Consider the following 16,116-nt stretch of genomic DNA (forward strand, 5'->3'; position numbering starts at 1 on the left):
TCATATTTTCTCCGCATAACTTCTGCGGCAGTTCTGCACTACACAGATATCAGTTCTCAGTTAAACTTGAATTTGCAGAGTAGCTAAAATTCTGTTTTATAACAGCTGTTTCCTAAGATTGAAAGCAAAAATAAATAAATACATTTTCAAGATAATGGCTCCAAACCAATGACTACAGTCATTGCTCCAAGCATGAAGTTTTGGCGCCTGTGTCCACGTTACTAGCTGCACTGTAAGGATTTGTTTCTGATTGGAATTCTCAGCCTGAGCTGAAGGGGGCGCTCCTTAAGCTTTCCGCAGATCCAACACAAGACGAGGACGAACGGAAACGATGCGTCTGTGTTACGGCTCAGCAATGTCTTCAGTTCAGTATTTGAGAGACTTCATCAGGGATAGATTGACTGGCGTTGCTGAAGAAATCTTCTCAGAGGTTAAAAAAACGATCGTCCGGTATGAGGAGGAAATCAACCATCAGCTCAGGCTGCTGGATATCAGCCGGAAACCTGAGATAAAGTTACACATAATCGGTATGTAAAACTGGGATGACTCACGCAGCACCTAAATCACAGCCCAGTTTGCAACTCTGAGGTTTTTTATTTTTTACATAAATAATAGAAGTGCTTCTCTTTGTCTTAAACGATAAGCGGCTAGCGGCAGTATTTAGGCTGGGCCTTGTAATTTAAAGTTAATGTTTTTAATACGACCGCTTCTGTTTATTCCCAGCGGATACACGTGCGTGTAGAGATTATGGAAACAATACTCGATCTGTTATTAGTATTTCAACCATCCGTTTACTTTAACAACTAAGTATAATAATTACTCTTCTCATTTCATTTATAACTTTCGTGTAAGTGAGAGATGAAGACTGAGACTGTTAGTTGAGCTGTATCAACATAAAGAGAGCTGTGCTGTGCTGTAAGCTCTTTAAACACAATCGCTTTCAAAGAAACAATAATAGGCAGAGGTTTTCATCTGTAACACCCGTCTTTAATATGAAATTGAGATCATATTTGCTGCATCCTCACTTTAATATGACCAAGAAACTGACAGAGTATTCCTGCTGTAAAACAAACAAACAAATGCGTGAATGCCTAATTAAAAATGAATGCACTTATTTCCAGGTGAACTAAAACAATTCTCATGACAAATGTGCTTTTCCACTGAGACTTCTGGTGTAAAAAATCTCATAAACAACACAATAAATGCTTGCAGGTCCAGTATAACCGAAACTGAGTAAAATATCATGCCTGTGTCACAAGATATGGAATCCATAGCAGAATACAGTGTAAAAAAAAAAAGCAAGTGAGGGCTCAGGGAATGTTCACTGCATCCTCTGCATCCTCTCTCTGGCTACATTTCTCGACCGTTGTCTATGAAAGTTTTCTTGGCATCAGGGCAACGTTGGTTTGAGGCAAAAATTACAGTTTTTCAGATGTTCCACAAACTTTTTCCAGATCTTTATCATTCAGGGTCATTTTACATCGCCCTCAGCAGTGGCTCAGCAGTCTCTGCTCCAAGTAGGTTTAGCTGTTTATTACACTTTTACACTACATTATTACACACTTAACAAGATCACATATTTGTTTCAACAGCTAATCAAACTTTATCATTTAATTTAATTTCTTTTAATTTAGCAGCTTTCTATATTGTGGTTGCAACCAACACATTTGTCCTCGAGAAGCCCTTAGGGCAAAATTATGGTTCGGCAGTGGCAGTGCCTTAGCAGTCCGTTGGCAGACTGTGGGCAACTACTCATAGCCCATCTGTCTGCAGAGATCATCTGTGTGTACAACCAGTCTTTGGTCTACTCGTGTTTGTGCTGTTATTAGTCTATCAGCCAGGAGAAGATAGAAGATAGACAACAAGGGCCGGCATCAACCGAGTATTGATGTGTTGTGGTTTTCTTTTCTTATCTTATCTAATAATAATATACATTTACATAGAATTTTTTCATTTCTACTTCTTTAGGTTGGTATATTTTGCTTCCAGTAGGCTGTTTAATTCAGGAAATAAATGTGTATGATCTGTCTCATGAAACACATGCGATTGTGCAAAAGTTTAGCATGGAGCTGCACTGTTTGCATTACAGTTGCAATCACCTGTTTATACTAAATGCATGTCCATGTTATTATAATGTATATACAGCAATACAAAACAATGTTTTGATTAAAAATAAATAGATTTAATGAACCCTACTGATCAGACTCATGCCTGTGGACCTCAGTAATATAGTTCACAGGTATGTGACTTTCTTAATGTGCCACTGACCTACTCTGAGTCTCTTCCCCTCCAACAACAGAAAAGCAGTTCTAACATAAGTGTGGTGTGGGCCTCCGTTTGTGAAGGCACCAGTGCCCAGCATAAGTGGGGCTTGAAAGTGTGACAACTTTGCTAATAAGACTGTCAGAACTCATAGGAATACCCTTGAAACATTTCACTCATATGTGAGGGACATAGTTACATATGCTGGGATATATTTGCTCAGGTGTGTGTTTTTCCATCATCACATTAGTAAATGTTTTCTTGTGTGTTTTTGTTCCTCAAGATCTTCCACACGAAGATGAATGTAAGGAAGAAGAGGATCTGGATAACCAGCGGGTCTGTAACCAGGAGAGTCACTCCAATCTGGACCAGCAGGACCCAGATTCTCAGCAGACTAAAGAGGAAGAGGAGGAAATTTGCACCAGTCTGGAGGGAGAACAGCTTGTACTGAAGCACGAAGGCAAAGGCATCCTCGTCTGGACCAGGGAAGACCAGGACAGATTAAGTGACACCAACTGGAAACCTGAAATAAACTTACACAGAATAGGTATGTAAAACTGTAAAGGTCTTAGAAAAATAAATATGACTCAGTTTGGATGCTAATCAGAGCTCAGAGTTACTTTTAGGAAGAATTTAAGGACTAACTGCAATAAGTAACTTTAATGCATTTCTTTTCTAAACTGTGAACATTTAACATTAAACCTACAGTTTGTGTCAGTCGAAGGTAAAAGCACTTTATCCAATCTGAATATAGGGATTTGTTTATTTCAATAAAATTATTTTAAATGTGTTTATTTTTACTGTTGAAGGTTACTAAATGGTAAATGGCCTGCATTTGTATAGCGCTTTACTCAGTCCCTAAGGACCCCAAAGCGCTTTACACTACATTCAGTCATTCACCCATTCACACACTGGCAATGGCAAGCTACATTGTAGCCACAGCTGCCCTGGGGCGCACTGACAGAGGCGAGGCTGCCGGTCACTGGCGCCAACAAAGTGAAGGTTTCTCCTAGGTAGAAGAATTTTTGACACCTGCCAAAATAAAACCACAAGAAACAAAATTATACTTGAGTGTAAAAAATCCAAGCATTCTGCAAACGTTAGGGATGCACCGATACCACTTTTTGGAAAACGAGTACGAGTACGAGTACGAGTACTTGCATTTCAGTACTCGCCGATACCGATACCGAGTACTTAATAAAAACATGATTTAAATTTACAGGTAACAGCTTTAGTCATATAATTTAACAAAAAACAAACAAACAAGGCACTAGTTTGGAATTAAGAACATTTATTTAAAATGAAAAGCATGTTGTATGCAACATATTACAGAATAAATAATTATAAAAAAAACCCCAAAATTTAATTTTAAATTTGTTCGTCTGTTTCTCTGTTTAGAAGTCTCACTAGCACAGTCACAGCTCGGATGACATCAGAGGCTAGTGCTTCGTAGCTACTCACTTTTTTAGTTAGTTCCTCAAAAGGTGCGAGGATGGCAACAGTCTTCTCCATAAGAGCCCATTGGTGAGCGGTGAGATAGTCAGGGAGTTCGTGCTCGGACACATACACCCCCAGCACTCGCTTTTGCTCAATGAGGGACTGGAGCATGTAATACGTGCTGTTCCAGCGCGTCTGTACGTCCTGCTGCAGTCTCTTTATTGGCTGGTTGAGCTGTCCCTGAATGTCCTCGAGGCGGGAGTAGGCTAAGGCGGAATGTTTAAAATGCCCAACTATTTTCCGCCCCACTGCTATAGCATCAGCTATGCTCCTCTGTGCTAATAAGCCCTCGTGAACAGCCAGCTGGAGCGTGTGCGCGACACACGGCAGACTTGGGAGCCCTGCGTCATTTATGGCTTTAATCATGTTTTTGGCATTGTCACGAAGCACAACATGTACTGATGTTTTATGTATACCCCATGTCTGGAGCATTTCCTCAAACACATGCACTATAGCCTGGCTGGTGTGCGAGCCGCGGAATTGTTTGGCATGTAATATGGCTCGTTGCGGCGTGAAACTCATCTATCCACTGGGAGGTTAGGCTAATTAGCGACACGGGGCTAACACTGCTTGTCCAAATATCCGTGGTGAAACTAAACGCAGAGGAGGCTTGCAGTAGGCTGTGGATATGTTTTTTCACGGACTTGTGTAGTTTAGGCAGCTCCGTGTCAGTCATGTATTGGCGGCTTGGGACATCATATCTGGGCTCCAGAACATGGAGGAGATGCAGGAATCCAACATTTTCTACCTCCGAGAGTGGCTGGTCACTCAATGCAATGTACTAGATAATTGCCTGTGTTATTTTCACAGTACATGGATTGTCTCTGGACATTTTCTCTCGTCTTGCAAGAGTTTGCTGCAGCTCTGAGCTGCAGCCGGGGCCTGGGGGCGGGCACTCGGCGCCTGTGATTAACCCCTTACACGCCGCTCAAACATAGAAATTTCTCAGACCGTGGTATCGGTCCCCGGTATCGGGTGACTTTTAACGAGTACGAGTACTTTAGAAAATGTGGTATCGAGGCCGATACCAGATACCGGTATCAGTATCGGTGCATCCCTAGCAAACATGTTTATTCAAACACCCAGCGGTTAAAGATACAGAATATGAACTTGAATATGCCCGATTTCGAACAGTAAGCTCACAAGCCTTCGTTATGACAAGGTTAATGTTTCAGCCAAGTCCTTACTGTGCCCTCTCAGTATCAGAGAAAATAAAGACCCAACAGATTAACTTTTGTTTTTAATAAGAATGTAATTATAGCAGGAAATCCAACATGTTTATTGCTGTTAGAATCATCTGCAGCTAACGCTTAATGTTACACTTCCTCTGGGAACATTATCAATATTTTGATGATGAACCAATTTCACGATAAAATTTTTCTATTTTACATACTTACATGTTTTTGCTGTCACATGACTATGCAGGCATAAAATAGTGACACAAAAGTCGCACATTTGGAAAAATCTAAAGCAACCTTTATTTATAAACCATTTTCCAGTCCACTTTTCTTCATGGTAAAAGTGGAGGTTTCTTCCTGTTAAAAGGGAGTTTTTCTTTGGCGTTTATGCTCAGTGCTTGCTAGGGATGGGTATCGTTTAGGTTTTATCCGATACCGGTGCCAAATCAGTACTTTTGAAACGGTGCCGGTGCTTAAACGGTGCTCGAGCCGGTGCTTAAAGAATGGAGAACACAAACTTCGTCCAAAAACCTCTCATGTTTTTATTTTTAGCAGTCTCTTTTTTTCTGCAAAATGATAAGAACCGTAACAAAATATAAACATCATCTGTGCAAAAATTTATGTTTTTAAAGTAAAACAGTGAAAAAATTACAGCGCTGTCAATACATGAATATCCAGACGTTGTACAAAAATGTCCAATTCTGGCACACAATTGGACACCATGCCAGTGGTTTTTTTTAGGTATTTAAGAGCAGACATTAATTAATTTTATTAACATGCCTAAAAATGCTTTTTAAAAAAATACGTTTTTGAAGAATTAACCATACATTTACATGGTAATGGGCCTTTTCTGCCATGGAGCGCTTAATTGGCCTCTGGCCCTTTAAATTCTGAGGGGCTGTAACTTTGGTTTCTTTTGGTCAATTTGCATGATTGACACCTCTTTTTAATTGTTTGAGCCAGTAGAGTCACAGTAACGATGCCACGTTCACGTCACTTCAACCAATCAGACGTTCCAAGGCCAAAACCCACGTGGGCCCAAATTTACTGCATGTTACGTCTGTCCAGTCACGTGTCTATAGGTGGGTCTAAAATGGAGGTTGTTGACGGAAAACGACTCTGATGCAGCTATGTAGGCGTGGTAACTGCTGATAATCACATGGCTACCGGCTACCGGCGAAAATAACGAGGAAATCTGGACGGTAAGCCAGTTTCTGTCTTAGCGCATTTGCGCCGCTGTATGTTTTTGTGGTCTTCTTTTGCGGCTCATTCAGTGAATTTTGGTCAGAGTGTGGTGAAACTTGGTGTTTGGAATTGGTGATAGCTCTGGAAGATAACCAGCTTTTCTTTAGCCGGTTACATGAAGTCTGGAGAATTTCTGGTTCGCCTTGTTTGTTTAGCGGACTTGTGCGCATTTACTGCTCGTTTAATCATGGCTTGTTTTCGTTGAGTTTGGTGGTTGTAGAAATGGTTTATATGACAGTTTAGCTGAGATTCAGAGGTTTCTGTGGATACCACACATGTCTGGACTTATATTTCTCACCCGTGTTATAACCGATTAAACGTGATCTCCTCCTTTTTGCTCGCGGTACCGGGGGCGTGGGGCTTAAAGCACTTGTTGCAGGCTGCTGAGTTTGCATCTTTTGCTGTGAAGTACAGCCAGACTTTTGACCGCTTCGCTTTGGGCATTTTTAATCTGTAGCTCTGCTCTAAAAGAACGTACGTACCTGGGCCCGCCTACTATCCTTGTAAAGGTAAAATGATTGGCTAGAATCCAAAGTGTATGGCATCTCAAGAAAAAAAAAAAAGCACCGAAATAAAGCACCGAAATGTGCGCTGCTTTTCGGTCTGGTTACTACCGTTTATGTCAGAACCGGTGCCATAATGGCACCGGATACCGGTACCCATCCCTAGTGCTTGCTGTACAGCTGCATTAATGATGCTTCTTCATCCTATCATCATGAACAATCCTTCCTTCCTGAATGTAGACAGTGGCATTATTTCAGAGTCAAGCAATGCTTCATTGAGACTACTACGGATGAAGATTAAAATGTATTTTTTTCAGATGTTTCAGTTTTTTCTTTTTCGATTTGTCCCTTCAGACCTCCAACATCAGCATGTCTCTAAGGAGGAGGAAGAGGATCTCACAGACCAGCAGATCTGTAAGCAGGATAAGAACTCCAGTCTGGACCAGGATGACTCAGAGTCTCCACAGATTAAAGAGGAAAAGGAGGAACTCTGTACCAGTCAGGAAAGAGAGCAGCTTGGACTGAAGCAGGAGTCTGATAATTTCGTGGTGACCCACGAGGAAAGTGATCACAGTGAACCAGGAGCACACAGTGACCGGAAACTGTCTTGCAACTCTCCTGGACCAGAGATTCAGTGTAACACTGACACAAGTAAAAAGTCTGTAAAGTGTGACACTTGTGGAAAAACGTCTGTAAAATGTGACACTTGTGGAAAAGCTTTTCACGATAAATCCAGACTAACTAAACATTTGAAAATTCATACAGGTGAGAAGCCACATTCTTGTAGCACCTGTGGAAAAAGATTCAGTCAAATTATAAACTTGAAAACTCACATGAGAATTCACACGGGCGAGAAGCCATATTCTTGTAACACCTGTGGTAACTCATTCAGTCAGAAATCAACTTTGGCACATCATATCAGAATCCACACAGGTGAGAAGCCACATTCTTGTAGCACGTGTGGGAAAACATTTACCTGGAAATCAGAACTGAAACGTCATATGAGAATTCACACAGGTGAGAAGCCGTATTCTTGTAGCACCTGTGGGAAAACATTCAGTCGAAAATCAACATTAAAAACCCACGTGAGAGTTCACACAGGTGAGAGGCCCTATTCTTGTAACACCTGTGGGAAAGAATTTACGGTTTCATCAACATTGAAAACTCATATAAGAATTCACACAGGGGAAAAGATACACTCTTGTAGCATATGTGGGAAAAGATTCATTCAGATTATCCATTTGAAAAGACATATGAAAATTCATACAGTTTAAAGGTTTTTACTTAAAAAATTTGGGAGAGCTTTAGTTATAATAATAATAAAATAATAATAATAATAATAATTATTATTATTATGATCTCCACAGTAATAGTCTAATAATTGTTAATTATATTTATTCCGTAGTCATTTTCTGAACAGGTTTAAAAGCTGCTAGAAAGTAACACAAGACCAAAAATGTTATATCATTATGGATTCAAGGTCACTTCATATGTTGTGGTGTTGCCTTTCTTGAGGCGTAAACTTCAGCATGTGCCTGTCCTCTTGAACTGTATTTACAACTGTTGGTTCTTTTTTTAACTTAAGTATTTTAATGAATTAATTAATTGATAATTAATTTTTAAGGTGTAATCTCTGAAATATCAGAGCGCTCTGTCTTGTTTCACACTTTTTTTTCTCAAATGGTAAATGGCCTGTATTTGTATAGCGCTTTACTAGTCCCTAAGGACCCCAAAGCGCTTTACACATTCAGTCATCCACCCATTCACACACACATTCACACACACATTCACACATTGGTGATGGCAAGCTACATTGTAGCCACAGCTACCCTGGGGCGCACTGACAGAGGCGAGGCGAGGCATATTGTTTTACATAAATTCAGAAAATGTTTTTTCATTACTTAAACTTGCCTCACTCTGTTTTATAAGTCTACTTTAATTAATGATGCACACATATTATATTTATGTACTATAACTGCCGGTTTACAGTGGAAATTGCATGTAAATGTGACAGTAAATAACTTTTAATATGTTTCAAAGTCTCATCAATGCTTTTGACCCTAAATCAGACATTTTTAATGTGGAAGTCTAACAAATATGTACAAAATAGATCAGTGAGGGGACAATTATTTTATTTTACAGCATTGTTGATTTTGTATCAGACTGGTCAGTGGGCAGTGATTTCAGGTTAGTTTTACAGCATATGTTACCATGGTGATATACCTCAATAAGATGTAAACCACCTTTCTAGTACAAAAAAACCATACTGAGACTAGGTTAACCTAACCTGAATATGATGAAACCCTGCTTTGTAGTACAAAGGGATGTACCATTAATGGAGATTAAAAGGTTAGATTGTGTCAGTGGCTCTCTTTTTTCCCTTGCTAAATCACCAAGGTAACTGATTCTGAACACAAACCCTGCTCAGTAGCAGGTTATGTTCTGAGGTTTGATTTAAAAATCAGTTGGAAGTGCCACACTTTCACTGATTTTTTACATAGAGCATGTTTTTAATACAATGTATATTCTCTGCTGGGTGAAATGCATTATCTGTGGGCTAGATCATCAGATTTACCAAAAGTCTTATCTTTTTTGCAACACTGATGCATTTTACTGACAAACTGATTTGTACTTTATAGATTTTTATGGCCTTTTTATCATTATTATCTGATTGGAGAAGGCTGCACTCATATAGGAATCACTTTGTATGGAAAAAGAGTCATACGATGTATCCCCATTTATGTGAGTGTGTGCAAAGTTAGCTGTGGTCTATTCCCCACTTGAATCTCCTCATACAGTCCTGATCAAAAATTTAAGACCACTTGAAAAATGGCAAAGAAAATCGTATTTTGCATGGTTGGATCTTAACAAGGTTCCAAATAGAGCTTCAACTTGCAACAAGAAGAAATGACAGTGAGACAAAACATTTTTTGAGCATGCAATTTATTGAAAACAACGCTTAAACTGAAACAGGCTGTTTTACAGTTTATCAAAAGTTTAGGACCACACCTCCAAAAAACCCATAAACCCCCCCAAAACAGAAATCAAAGTTCCAAACATAAACTTGGTAATGAGTCACTTCAAATATTTGTTTGATGCAAGCACTTCCATGAGGTGAGTGGGAACATTTTTCCAAGTGGTGAAGACAGCCACACGAAGGACATCTACTGTCTGGAACTGTTGTCCATTTTTGTAAACTTCCCTTCTATGTCCTGTATATGTTATATACAAGGTGAAGTGCCGCATGAATGTAACTGCAACAATAACGTTTCTGTTTCTGTGGAACACAGTTTTGGGTTCTCTATATTCTCATAGATACAACTCCAATGAGAAATAGTAGAGGGCAGCAAAAGACCAGTGTAGGATTCAGTCTGTGTAACTAAAGAAAAGAAGTTATCAAAGTCAGTTTGTGTGCTGAGTTTTATTTTGTTGTCAAGTTTTTTTCTTTTTCATTTGTTTGTTTTTATCACTATCAGTAATTTCTCTGTTCATTTTTATTATCTGAATTATTGTAGAGAACAGAATTACTAATTTAGGAGATTTACATGATGAACTGAAAAGCATGACATTATATTTTCTATGGGTTTTGAACAGAAAATGGGTAAACACATAGGAATAATTTAGTGTTTCTCTTCCTGGAATAAAGTCTGATAACCCTCACTCTTCTTCCTACTGAGAGGCAGAGAGAGCTGGAGGTGAGTCGACAAAACATCCAGCAGAGAATCCAGGACAGAGAGAAAGATGTGAAGCTGCTTCAACAGGAGGTGGAGGCCATCAATCAGTCTGCTGATCAAACAGTGGAGCACAGTGAGAAGATCTTCACTGAGCTGATCCATCTCATCCAGAAAAGAAGCTCTGATTTGAAGCAGCAGATCAGATCCCAGCAGGAAACTGAAGTGAGTCGAGTCAAAGAGCTTCAGGAGAAGCTGGAGCAGGAGATCACTGAGCTGAAGAGGAAAGATGCTGAGCTGAAGCAGCTCTCACACACAGAGGATCACATCCAGTTTCTACTAATGACCTGAGGAGGGCAGCAATGCGCCATTGATATGACCAGTTTCCCGGAAATTCAGAAGAACAGCGGAAAATGCCACAACCCTTACTTACTACTACTCGATGTGTTCATGTGCCGTTAGCTCGCATAACAGCGAAAATCAACAGCTGTTGAAGCAACAGTGAGAGTTTATAAAAGAAAGCCTGACTGCTGCTGAAGAAATCTTCTCAGGATTTAAAGAAACGATTGTCCAGTATGAGAAGATCAATCGTAAACCCGAGATAATAGTTACACAATACAGGTATGAAAAAAGAAACTCTAACGGTGTCACTGAACTAACACAGGTGTAGGACTCATGTAGGACCCTGGTCAGAGCTCAGTTTGTAGGCTAACAGACTAAAACCGCGCGTAGTTCTTTAAACTGTAAACTTTGAGTGCTAAACATCCAGTGAAACACACACAAGTGACGTTAGCAGGAGATGAAATCACACATTAAACTCACATAATGAGAAAAAACGGTCCACTCCGTGCAGCGTGACTCACTCCGCGGCTATACGACAGTCCTCTGCGGCCGGTGGTACACCTCACCTTCGTCAGCATCCGCAGACTTCCCGAGGTGGAGGCAGGCCCGTTTATCTAACAGGTGTTGTATTACCAGGTAAGGGTGAGCAGATGTGTCACGGGTGCGGCTTTCCAGGACTCGATACCGACAAACCAGGAAGTAATCGGTGTGAATACGTCGCCTACAAACGGCACTTTGTGGGGTTAGCTAAACACAGCAATCTGTCATTCATATTGTTTTGAAAAAGAAACATAAAATAACCTCAGAGTTTAACTGGTGATACTCCCACGCGTAAGCGTACCGCGAATACAGCAATAAGCAAATAACCGTGCCTATTCAAAACAGGCGAAAGTTAATTAACGGTATGGCAAATGTTCTAGTCTTCGTTATTATTTTCCCACATATTGTTATTACTCTGATGTGACCTGAGGGTTGTCAAACTGACAGACAAAGCGTCCAGTTTACATCAAACCCAGAGTCCATTCCACTAGTGGCACCTGTGGGGAAGTGCCATTGCCTAAACAATATTAACCTGTGACACACCTGCACCTGGATTCCTAGGGCTTCCTGCTGTGGCAGGTGTCTCTTATCAATAAGCAGGCTGCTGAAAGTAGTTTTTATTTGAGCAACATATTCATAGTCTTGCTGATATATATTTGCTTATGTGTGTTCTCCTATAATCACATTAGATCTTTTTCTTGTGTTCATTTGCTCCTAAGACAACCAACAGCAACATGAACTGTGATAAGGGGAAGGGTCTGGATGACCAGCAGGTCTGTAACCAGGTGAGTAACTCCACACTGGACCCACAGCTTCCACAGATTAAAGAGCAACAAGAGGAGGGAGAGCAGCTTGTAGTGAAACAGGAGGCTGAGGGCATCATCATCTGGACCGGGGAAGAGCGGCTCAGACTGCTGGATACCATCTGGAAACCTGAAATAACAACATACAGTAAAGGTATGCTAAACTGGCCTTAAAAATAATGAAGTAACATTTCTTTTTCTTAGCATAGCAGGAATCTAAGGGCCAACTGCAATAAGTAAAATTAATGCACCTCTGCAGACTGCAGTGTAAATGGTGGCTTGGTGGTTTTTTGACAGCAACTTTGACATGCAGCAGTGGCTTCACTGTTCTTATACACAAAACAAACAATTATCGACACGAACTACACAAGACAACACACTAACTACACTCCAAACATGCTACACATCACAAATCTCTCACATCTCAAATCTCACTCTCTCTCTTCCTACCACTGACCTTAGACAGTAAATGTGACGATAGTATTCAGGAAAAAATTATGGCGTATATTTTTTTTATCACTTTTTTTTTTTATCACATTTACCACTTTTAACACAAAAATGGACACTCAGGGTTGTCTTAGGTTGAAATAACATCTTGTTGCTATGTGTCATCTTAAATTGGTCATGTGATTGGTTTACCATGACTACTTTTTTCTTCCTCAGCCAATCAGCAGCACCCGTGCGATTCCCCCCCCCCCCCAGCTCCTGGTTAAATGAAGACAGCTTCAACCGTATGTGTGTTGAAAAATAGTAACGTGTCCGCACCACATTTTCTTATGAGTAACTGTAACAGCGTTGTAAACATAGAAATAGTAATTAGTTATATTACTAGTTACTGACAAAAGTAACAGCGTTAGTAATGTTGTTACTTTTAACGCCATTATTCCCATCACTGCATTTTAAGGATGCAAAAAAATGTTAATTCATGTGAAAAAAATTCACCAGAATGCAAGAAGTGAAGTGTCTGCACCCCTACAGAGACACAAACCCAACAGCAGAAGTTTCTTTTTTTTGTCATCAGTGTAAGTTAAAGATTGTTAAGTTTTTTTTCTGTAGAATGGAAATGTGTGAAATTTAATTTGATCAATTCCCAGGATTAATTAATGGATTAATTTTTAGATTCAGTTTTCATAATATACAATTAATGGGTTACTAAAATGAAGTTGATCATATAAGAAGAGTGTTTTTCATGGTGTTTGGACGTGTGCAGTCAATGTGTTTACCACCATAGAAGAGGTCAGAGCCAGCAAAGCAGCTGTACCTTATAACTCCATTCCCAAACTAAATTAAATTGGAAGAAAACCAATACTTTAAAATTCATACATATTTAGCTGTGGGCTCAAGGCTGGAGCCAAACACAAACTCCCTGATAACGACTGTGTTCCTCCCATTCTATGCAAGGCCACCTGGGTTGGCTGGAAGACTGTTTACTTAGCCTGGCAGGGCGAAGGACACTGTCTCAGCTGAACTCTGGACACGCACACACATACATACACACTGATATGCACACACTCATCCCCCCTCCCTTTCCAAACGCCTTCGATGTGCTGTGGACATTTATGTGCTTTTTGTGCAGAGGAGTTTTTTTGTTTCCTGTTCTCATGCTGTCCTACCTTTCCCATTGTAGTGTACATTTCAGTGTTTTTTCTGTAACGCTACCGATCTCCGACTTGTATCCCCATGTAATGTCTGTGTTGTGTGTGTAAGGTCGGGGGGGGGGGTGTCCCATTTCACTTCAGGGCAACCTGCATGTGGCAAATAAAGCTTTGATTGATCGATTGATTGATTTAGTATCACAAACATCCAAATACTTTGCTGAGCTCAAAAATTTGCTTCAGTGTCCAAATAATTTGTCACATTTGTACACTCTAAATTTCAGTGGTACATGTGAGCAACATGTTCACAGTTCACAACCATTAAAGTACTGCTAATCGTTAAAATTAGAATATATTTTTGTCCACTTGTCCCTCCAGATCTTGCGCAACAGTGTGTCTTTAAGCAAGAGGATCTGCATGACCAGCAGGTGTGTAACCAGGAGAGGAACTCCAGTTTGAACCAGGAGGACCCAGAACTCCCATGGATTAAAGAGGAACCAGAGGAACTTTGCACCAGTGAGGAAAGAGAACAGCTTTTATTGAAGGACGAGACTGATACCTTCATGGTGACTTTTGATGAAAGTGAACCTGAACCAAACAGAGATCAGCTCCTTTCTCACAACTCTCCTGCACCAGAGAGCCAGGATCAAGGAGAAAATGAGCATGTGGAATCAGAATCTACTAGAAAACCAGAGCTGAAGAACAGTAACAGTGTAAACAACTCTCCAGCGCCAGAGAATCAGTGTAAAATTGACAAAAGTAAAAAGTCTCTAAAATGTGACACTTGTGGAAAGACTTTTCAGTATGGATGTCACTTGACAAAACATGTAAGAATTCACACAGGTGAGAAGCCTTTTTCTTGTAGCACCTGTGGGAAAGGTTTTGCTCAGAAATCAGGACTGGAAACTCACATGAAAATTCACACAGGTGAGAAGCCACATTTTTGCAGTATCTGTGGAAAAGGATTCAGTCAGATGATAAACCTGAAAACTCATATGAGAGTCCACACAGGTGAAAAGCCATATTGTTGTAGCACATGTGGAAAAAACTTTAGTGTCTTGTCAGCCTTCAAAACCCACATTAGAATTCACACAGGTGAGAAGCCATATTGTTGTAAGACTTGTGGGAAGCGATTCACTCAGAAATCTGGACTGGAACCTCATATGAAAATTCACACTGGTGAGAAGCCACATTCTTGCATTACCTGTGGGAAAAGCTTCAGTCAAATGAAGTCCTTGAAAACTCACATGAGAATTCATACAGGTGAGAAGCCACATTCTTGCATTACCTGTGGAAAAAGTTTCAGTCATATGATGAACTTGAAAACCCACATTAGAATTCATACAGGTGAGAAGCCATATTCTTGTAGCACCTGTGGGAAAAGATTTAGCGATTCATCAGGATTCAAAAAACATAAAAGGATTCATACAGGTGAGAAGCCCCACCCTTGTAACACCTGTGGAAAGAGATTCAGTGACATGACGAATTTGAAAACTCACATGAGAATTCACACGTCTGAGAAGCCATATTCCTGTAGCAATTGCGGGAAAGGTTTTGTTCAGATGATACAGTTGAAAAGGCACATGAGAATTCATACTAGTTAAGTTTTAAAATGTGGAATGTACTTTATTATGGAAAAACAAGAATGGATAAATAATTTATTGACACTTGTATTCTATAGCCAAGATTACATCACTCTATCCAAAAGCTGGAAAGTGACACAAGTCATTATGGATTTGAAGTCATTTTCTGACCAGGTTGTGGCATTGATTTTCATGACAGACAAACTTCAGTATGTGCCAAAGGGTTATAAGTTTTATAAATTTATATTTATATATTTTTTAGATTCCTTGTGAATTTTTAAGTTTGAGGTCCCAAATATGAAACAACATAACAGTGTTGTCTGTTATTTCCCAATGTTTTCTTTATGTTTGACACTGCTTACATGAAATCAGAAAATGTTGTTTTAATTATATAAACAAACATATCTCGATCTATATTACAGTTCCTGTTTACCTATTCTAGCTGCCTGGGTTTAATTAATGAGACACCCAAAAGATGTTCACATAGTTTGGTTGCAGGTTCACAATTCAAACTAACACTAAATAAATTGTGTTTGCAAGTCCAAATCAGCCATTATTCATATTTAATCTGGTGTATCATTTCTCTCATTAACATACAGGCTGACTTGTTTTCTGCTATTAAATACCTTTACTCTGTATTGATTTACTATTTATGCAATCCAATGAGACTGATTTTGTCGAAGTAATCAATTTAAATAATGAAAAGCATGAGCTTTTTTTTTTTGTTGCAAATGTGGGCTTTTTATTTCTTTCAGAGAGAGATATAGAATGAGAAGGATTTTTTTTACTCAGATCTTAGAATGATACTGTCATGGCTGCGGTGGCAGACGTGTGGTGAGTGTGAGAGAGGACCCAGACGCTGGCACTGGCTTGGACGTGAGCGAGCTTTATTTACAC

The 16,116-nt window shown here is 39.7% G+C and overlaps 2 protein-coding genes across 2 annotated transcripts; both read left to right on the forward strand.

The window, feature by feature from the left end:
• Positions 1-335: 335 nt before the first annotated feature.
• On the forward strand, positions 336-15,436 carry LOC134617007 (zinc finger protein 260-like). Its single transcript, XM_063462150.1, has 4 exons — positions 336-527; positions 2,546-2,809; positions 7,040-7,936; positions 14,462-15,436. The coding sequence occupies exons 1-4, from the start codon at positions 356-358 to the stop codon at positions 15,238-15,240; spliced, it is 2,112 nt and encodes a 703-aa protein (XP_063318220.1). The 5' UTR covers positions 336-355; the 3' UTR covers positions 15,241-15,436.
• LOC135932203 (uncharacterized) lies at positions 10,808-14,455 on the forward strand. Its single transcript, XM_065469569.1, has 4 exons — positions 10,808-10,977; positions 11,958-12,195; positions 14,015-14,378; positions 14,440-14,455. Exons 2-4 carry the CDS (start codon positions 11,973-11,975, stop codon positions 14,453-14,455), a joined length of 603 nt encoding a protein of 200 aa, XP_065325641.1. The 5' UTR covers positions 10,808-10,977; positions 11,958-11,972.
• Positions 15,437-16,116: the final 680 nt, after the last annotated feature.

The sequence above is a fragment of the Pelmatolapia mariae genome, linkage group LG18 (assembly GCF_036321145.2).
Source record: "Pelmatolapia mariae isolate MD_Pm_ZW linkage group LG18, Pm_UMD_F_2, whole genome shotgun sequence".
Classification (NCBI taxonomy): Eukaryota; Metazoa; Chordata; class Actinopteri; order Cichliformes; family Cichlidae; genus Pelmatolapia; species Pelmatolapia mariae.